The following is an 8,739-nucleotide window of genomic DNA, read 5'->3' as shown; positions in this document are numbered from 1 at the left end:
AGAGAGAGACAGACAGACAGAGAGAGAGAGACAGAGAGAGAAACACACACCTGGCATCCACAGCACTCTCCACTGTCAGGGGAGTGTAGATCTTCTCCCGGACTGTATCCTGTAGAGTCAAAAGTAAGTAACTAAGTAAGTAAGTAACTAAGTAACTAACTAAGTAAGTAGGTAAGTAAGTAACTAAGTAAGTAACCAAGTAAGTAACTAAGTAAGTAACTAACTAAGTAAGTAACTAACTAAGAAAGTAAGTAACTAAGAAAGTAACTAAGTAAGTAACTAAGTAACTAGGTAGGTAAGTAACTAAGTAAGTAGGTAAGTAAGTAACTAAGTAAGTAACTAAGTAACTAAGTAAGTAAGTAAGTCAAATCAAATCAAATTTTATTTGTCACATACACATGGTTAGCAGATGTTAGTGCGAGTGTAGCGAAATGCTTGTGCTTCTAGTTCCGACAATGCAGTAATAACCAACAAGTAATCTAGCTAACAATTCCAAAACTACTACCTTATAGACACAAGTGTAAGGGGATAAAGAATATGTAGTATATGTATGTAGATGTAATATGTAGATGTAGTAGAGGTAATGTAGTATATGTAGTAACTGTGATGTAGCAGAGGTAATGTAGTAGATGTAATAACTGTGATGTAGTAGAGGTAATGTAGTATATGTAGTAACTGTGATGTAGTAGAGGTAATGTAGTAGATGTAATAATTGTGATGTAGTAGAGAGAATGTATTAGATATAGTAACAGTGATGTAGTAGAGGTAATGTAGTAGATGCAATAACTGTGATATAGTAGAGGTAATGTAGAAGATGTAATAACGGTGATGTAGTAGAGATAATGTAGTAGATGTAATAACTGTGATGTAGTAACTGTGATGTAGGAGATGTAATGTGTTAGTAGTAGATGTTGCAACTATAATGTAGCAGAGGTAATGTAGTAGATGTAGTAACTGTGATGTAGTAGAGGTAATGTAGTAGATGTAATAACTGTGATGTAGTAGAGGTAATGTAGTAGATGTAGTAACTGTGATGTAGTAGAGGTAATGTAGTATATGTAGTAACTGTGATGTAGTAGAGGTAATGTAGTATATGTAGTAACTGTGATGTAGTAGAGGTAATGTAGCAGATGTAATAACTGTGATGTAGTGGAGGTAATGTAGTATATGTAGTAACTGTGATGTAGTAGAGGTAATGTAGCAGATGTAATAACTGTGATGTAGTGGAGGTAATGTAGTAGATGTAATAATTGCGATGTAGTAGAGGGAATGTATTAGATATAGTAACAGTGATGTAGTAGAGGTAATGTAGTATATGTAGTAACTGTGATGTAGTAGAGGTAATGTAGCAGATGTAATAACTGTGATGTAGTAGAGGTAATGTAGTAGATGTAATAATTGCGATGTAGTAGAGGGAATGTATTAGATATAGTAACAGTGATGTAGTAGAGGTAATGTAGTAGATGCAATAACTGTGATGTAGTAGAGGTAATGTAGTACATGTAATAACTGTGATGTAGTAACTGTGATGTAGTAGATGTAATGTGTTAGTAGTAGATGTTGCAACTATAATGTAGTAGAGGTAATGTAGTAGATGTAGTAACTGTGATGTAGTAGATGTAATGTAGCAGATGTAATAACTGTGATGTAGTAGAGGTAATGTAGTAGATGTAGTAACTGTGATGTAGTAGAGGTAATGTAGTAGATGTAGTAACTGTGATGTAGTAGAGGTAATGTAGTACATGTAATAATTGTGATGTAGTAGAGAGAATGTATTAGATATAGTAACAGTGATGTAGTAGAGGTAATGTAGTAGATGCAATAACTGTGATATAGTAGAGGTAATGTAGTACATGTAATAACTGTGATGTAGTAAATGTGATGTAGGAGATGTAATGTGTTAGTAGTAGATGTTGCAACTATAATATAGCAGAGGTAATGTAGTAGATGTAGTAACTGTGATGTAGTAGAGGTAATGTAGTAGATGTAATAACTGTGATGTAGTAGAGGTAATGTAGCATATGTAGTAACTGTGATGTAGTAGAGGTAATGTAGTAGATGTAATAAATGTGATGTAGTAGAGGTAATGTAGAAGATGTAGTAACGGTGATGTAGTAGAGATAATGTAGTAGATGTAATAACTGTGATGTAGTAACTGTGATGTAGTAGATGTAATGTGTTAGTAGTAGATGTTGCAACTATAATGTAGTAGAGGTAATGTAGTAGATGTAGTAACTGTGATGTAGTAGATGTATTAACTGTGATGTAGTAGAGGTAATGTAGTAGATGTAGTAACCATGATGTAGTAGATGTAGTAACTGTGATGTAGTAGAGGTAATGTAGTAGATGTAGTAAACATGATGTAGTAGAGGCAATGTAGTAGATGTAGTAACTGTGCTTTAGTAGAGGTCATGTATTAGTAGTAGATATAGTAACCATGATGTAGTAGAGGTAATGTAGTAGTAGTTGATGTAGCAACCATAATGTAGTAGAGGTAATGTAGTAGTAGCAGATGTGGTATGTAGTAGAGGTAATGTAGTAGGTGTAGAAACCATGATGTAGTAGAGGTAATGTAGTAGATGTAGTAACCATGATGTAGTAGATGTAGTAACCATGATGTAGTAGATGTAGTAACCATGATGTAGTAGAGGTAATGTGTTAGTAGTAGATGTTGCAACTATAATGTAGTAGAGGTAATGTAGTAGATGTAGTAACCATGATGTAGTAGAGGTAATGTACTATATGTAGTAACCATGATGTAGTAGAGGTAGTGTAGTAGATGTAGTAACCATGATGTAGTAGAGGTAATGTAGTAGATGTAGTAACCATGATGTAGTAGAGGTAATGTATTAAAGTATATGTAGTAAACATGATGTAGTAGAGGTAATGTGTTAGTAGTAGACGTTGCAACTATAATGTAGTAGAGGCAATGTAATAGATGTAGTGACCATGATGTAGTAGAGGTAATATAGTAGATGTAACCATGCTGTAGTAGAGGTAATGTATTAGTAGTAGATGTAGTAACTGTGATGTTGTAGAGGTAATGTAGTAGATGTAGTAACTGTGATGTAGTGTGACATTGTGTATGAAATAGTAGAGGTAATGTAGTAGTGTAGTTCTGCCCATAAGGTAATGTGGTAGTGTAGTTCTGACCGTGACTTTGTGTGTGATATAGTAGAGGTAATGTAGTAGTGTAGTTCTGACCCTAAGGTAATGTGGTAGTGTAGTTCTGACCCTAAGGTAATGTAGTTGTGTAGGTCTGACCCTAAGGTAATGTAGTAGTGTAGTTCTGACCCTAAGGTAATGTAGTAGTGTAGTTCTGAACATGACTTTGTGTCTGATATAGTAGAGGTAATGTAGTAGTGTAGTTCTGCCCATAAGGTAATGTGGTAGTGTAGTTCTGACCGTGACTTTGTGTCTGATATAGTAGAGGTAATGTAGTAGTGTAGTTCTGAACGTGACTTTGTGTGTGATATAGTAGAGGTAATGTAGTAGTGTAGTTCTGACCCTAAGGTAATGTAGTAGTGTAGCTCTGGCCGTGACTTTGTGTGTGATATAGTAGAGGTAATGTAGTACTGTAGTTCTGACCCTAAGGTAATGTAGTAGTGTAGGTCTGACCCTAAGGTAATGTAGTAGTGTAGTTCTGACCCTAAGGTAATGTAGTAGTGTAGTTCTGAACATGACTTTGTGTCTGATATAGTAGAGGTAATGTAGTAGTGTAGTTCTGCCCATAAGGTAATGTGGTAGTGTAGTTCTGACCGTGACTTTGTGTCTGATATAGTAGAGGTAATGTAGTAGTGTAGTTCTGACCCTAAGGTAATGTAGTAGTGGAGTTCTGAACGTGACTTTGTGTGTGATATAGTAGAGGTAATGTAGTAGTGTAGTTCTGACCCTAAGGTAATGTAGTAGTGTAGCTCTGGCCGTGACTTTGTGTGTGATATAGTAGAGGTAATGTAGTACTGTAGTTCTGACCCTAAGGTAATGTAGTAGTGTAGTTCTGACCGTGTCTTTGTGTGTGATATAGTAGAGGTAATGTAGTAGTGTAGTTCTGACCCTAAGGTAATGTGGTAGTGTAGTTCTGACCGTGACTTTGTGTGTGATATAGTAGAGGTAATGTAGTAGTGTAGTTCTGAACGTGACTTTGTGTGTGATATAGTAGAGGTAATGTAGTAGTGTAGTTCTGACCCTAAGGTAATGTGGTAGTGTAGTTCTGACCGTGACTTTGTGTGTCATATAGTAGAGGTAATGTAGTAGTGTAGTTCTGCCCATAAGGTAATGTGGTAGTGTAGTTCTGACCGTGACTTTGTGTCTGATATAGTAGAGGTAATGTAGTAGTGTAGTTCTGACCCTAAGGTAATGTAGTAGTGTAGTTCTGAACGTGACTTTGTGTCTGATATAGTAGAGGTAATGTAGTAGTGTAGTTCTGACCCTAAGGTAATGTAGTAGTGTAGTTCTGACCGTGACTTTGTGTGTGATATAGTAGAGGTAATGTAGTAGTGTAGTTCTGACCCTAAGGTAATGTAGTAGTGTAGTTCTGACCCTAAGGTAATGTGGTAGTGTAGTTCTGACCCTAAGGTAATGTAGTAGTGTAGTTCTGACCCTAAGGTAGTGTAGTAGTGTAGTTCTGAACATGACTTTGTGTCTGATATAGTAGAGGTAATGTAGTAGTGTAGTTCTGCCCATAAGGTAATGTGGTAGTGTAGTTCTGACCATGACTTTGTGTCTGATATAGTAGAGGTAATGTAGTAGTGTAGTTCTGACCCTAAGGTAATGTAGTAGTGTAGTTCTGAACGTGACTTTGTGTCTGATATAGTAGAGGTAATGTAGTAGTGTAGTTCTGACCCTAAGGTAATGTAGTAGTGTAGTTCTGACCGTGACTTTGTGTGTGATATAGTAGAGGTAATGTAGTAGTGTAGTTCTGACCCTAAGGTAATGCAGTAGTGTAGTTCTGACCCTAAGGTAATGTGGCAGTGTAGTTCTGACCTAAGGTAATGTAGTAGTGTAGTTCTGACCCTAAGGTAATGTAGTAGTGTAGTTCTGACCCTAAGGTAATGTAGTAGTGTAGTTCTGACCGTGACTTTGTGTGTGATGGCCTTCTTGAGTCCCTCAGGGGAGATCTGGAGCAGCTCAGCTACCACTCTGATCTCCTGATCACTGACCACCGTCGCCACCTCCTGGCCTTCAGCCTGTTTTACAACAGGGTTAGGGTTATTGGGTTAGGGTCAGGGTTATAGGGTTATAGGGTTAGGGTTATAGGGTTAGGGTTAGGGTTATAGGGTTAGGGTCAGGGTTATAGGGTTAGGGTTAGGGTCAGGGTTATTGGGTTAGGGTTAGGGTTATAGGGTTAGGGTCAGGGTTATTGGGTTAGGGTCAGGGTTATAGGGTTAGGGTCAGGGTTATTGGGTTAGGGTTATAGGGTTAGGGTTAGGGTTATTGGGTCAGGGTTATAGGGTTGGGGTCAGTGTTATTGGGTTAGGGTCAGGGTTATTGGGTTAGGGTCAGGGTTATTGGGTTAGGGTCAGGGTTATTGGGTTAGGGTCAGGGTTATTGGGTCAGGGTTATAGGGTTAGGGTCAGGGTTATTGGGTTAGGGTCAGTGTTATTGGGTTAGGGTCAGTGTTATTGGGTTAGGGTCAGTGTTATTGGGTTAGGGTCAGGGTTATTGGGTTAGGGTCAGGGTTATTGGGTTAGGGTCAGGGTTATTGGGTTAGGGTCAGGGTTATTGGGTCAGGGTTATAGGGTTGGGGTTAGGGTTATTGGGTTAGGGTTAGGGTTATAGGGTTAGGGTCAGGGTTATTGGGTTAGGGTCAGGGTTATTGGGTTAGGGTTATAGGGTTAGGGTCAGTGTTATTGGGTTAGGGTCAGGGTTATAGGGTTAGGGTCAGGGTTATTGGGTTAGGGTTATAGGGTTAGGGTTAGGGTTATAGGGTTAGGGTTATAAGGTTATAGGGTTAGGGTCAGTGTTATTGGGTTAGGGTCAGGGTTATTGGGTTAGGGTTATAGGGTTAGGGTTATAAGGTTATAGGGTTAGTGTTAGGGTTAGGGTCAGTGTTATTGGGTTAGGGTCAGGGTTATAGGGTTAGGGTCAGGGTTATTGGGTTAGGGTTATAGGGTTAGGGTTAGGGTTAGGGTTATTGGGTTAGGGTCAGTGTTATTGGGTTAGGGTCAGGGTTATAGGGTTAGGGTCAGTGTTATTGGGTTAGGGTCAGGGTTATTGGGTCAGGGTTATTGGGTTAGGGTCAGGGTTATAGGGTTAGGGTCAGTGTTATTGGGTTAGGGTCAGGGTTATAGGGTTAGGGTTATGGTTATAGGGTTAGGGTTATAAGGTTATAGGGTTAGGGTTAGGGTTATAAGGTCAGGGTTAGCAGCCTGTTTTACAGGAACACAGTCGAATACATGATATACCATAAACATACTATTATTATATGTTATATACATTAAATACACTATATACTGTATATTATACTGCCTTATAAAACACACTGTTATATACATTAAATACACTATATACTGTATATTATACTGCAGTGTTAAAACACACTGTTATATACATTAAATACACTATATACTGTATATTATACTGCCGTATAAAACACACTGTTATATACATTAAATACACTATATACTGTATATTATACTGCCTTATAAAACACACTGTTATATACATTAAATACACTATATACTGTATATTATACTGCAGTGTTAAAACACACTGTTCTATACATTAAATACACTATATACTGTATATTATACTGCAGTGTTAAAACACACTGTTCTATACATTAAATACACTATATACTGTATATTATACTGCCTTATAAAACACACTGTTATATACATTAAATACACTATATACTGTATATTATACTGCAGTGTTAAAACACACTGTTCTATACATTAAATACACTATATACTGTATATTATACTGCAGTGTTAAAACACACTGTTCTATACATTAAATACACTATATACTGTATATTATACTGCAGTGTTAAAACACACTGTTCTATACATTAAATACACTATATACTGTATATTATACTGCAGTGTTAAAACACACTGTTATATACATTAAATACACTATATACTGTATATTATACTGCCTTATAAAACACACTGTTATATACATTAAATACACTATATACTGTATATTATACTGCAGTGTTAAAACACACTGTTCTATACATTAAATACACTATATACTGTATATTATACTGCCTTATAAAACACACTGTTCTATACATTAAATACACTATATACTGTATATTATACTGCCATATAAAACACACTGTTCTATACATTAAATACACTATATACTGTATATTATACTGCCTTATAAAACACACTGTTATATACATTAAGTACACTATATACTGTATATTATACTGCAGTGTTAAAACACACTGTTCTATACATTAAATACACTATATACTGTATATTATACTGCAGTGTTAAAACACACTGTTATATACATTAAATACACTATATACTGTATATTATACTGCAGTGTTAAAACACACTGTTATATACATTAAATACACTATATACTGTATATTATACTGCCTTATAAAACACACTGTTCTATACATTAAATACACTATATACTGTATATTATACTGCCATATAAAACACACTGTTCTATACATTAAATACACTATATACTGTATATTATACTGCAGTGTTAAAACACACTGTTCTATACATTAAATACACTATATACTGTATATTATACTGCAGTGTTAAAACACACTGTTATATACATTAAATACACTATATACTGTATATTATACTGCCATATAAAACACACTGTTATATACATTAAATAGACTATATATACTTATATATTATACTGCCATATAAAAACACACTGTTATATACATTAAATACACTATATACTGTATATTATACTGCCTTATAAAACACACTGTTATATACATTAAATACACTATATACTGTATATTATACTGCCTTATAAAACACACTGTTCTATACATTAAATACACTATATACTGTATATTATACTGCCTTATAAAACACACTGTTATATACATTAAATACACTATATACTGTATATTATACTGCCTTATAAAACACACTGTTATATACATTAAATACACTATATACTGTATATTATACTGCCTTATAAAACACACTGTTATATACATTAAATACACTATATACTGTATATTATACTGCCTTATAAAACACACTGTTATATACATTAAATACACTATATACTGTATATTATACTGCCTTATAAAACACACTGTTCTATACATTAAATACACTATATACTGTATATTATACTGCCTTATAAAAACACACTGTTATATACATTAAATACACTATATACTGTATATTATACTGCAGTGTTAAAACACACTGTTGTATATATTAAATACACTATATACTGTATATTATACTGCAGTGTTAAAACACACTGTTATATACATTAAATACACTATATACTGTATATTATACTGCCATATAAAACACACTGTTATATACATTAAGTACACTATATACTGTATATTATACTGCAGTGTTAAAACACACTGTTCTATACATTAAATACACTATATACTGTATATTATACTGCAGTGTTAAAACACACTGTTCTATACATTAAATACACTATATACTGTATATTATACTGCAGTGTTAAAACACACTGTTATATACATTAAATACACTATATACTGTATATTATACTGCCATATAAAACACACTGTTATATACA

At 34.6% G+C, this 8,739-nt stretch overlaps 1 protein-coding gene across 1 annotated transcript in view; it reads right to left on the bottom strand.

Moving 5' to 3' along the window:
• Positions 1-8,739, bottom strand: part of LOC135569034 (unconventional myosin-XV-like) — a 37,056-nt gene that overhangs the window by 13,477 nt on the left and 14,840 nt on the right. Inside the window, exons 4-5 of the mRNA XM_065015858.1 lie at positions 5,073-5,186; positions 51-109 (exon numbers count right to left, since the gene is read on the bottom strand). Coding sequence (XP_064871930.1) covers positions 51-109; positions 5,073-5,186 — 173 coding nt within the window. The remainder of the gene's footprint in view (positions 1-50; positions 110-5,072; positions 5,187-8,739) is intronic.

This window comes from Oncorhynchus nerka, unplaced genomic scaffold, assembly GCF_034236695.1.
Source record: "Oncorhynchus nerka isolate Pitt River unplaced genomic scaffold, Oner_Uvic_2.0 unplaced_scaffold_1255, whole genome shotgun sequence".
Lineage (NCBI taxonomy): Eukaryota > Metazoa > Chordata > Actinopteri > Salmoniformes > Salmonidae > Oncorhynchus > Oncorhynchus nerka.
Note: the sequence above shows the minus strand (reverse complement) of the source record. Positions and strands in the feature narration are given on the sequence as shown.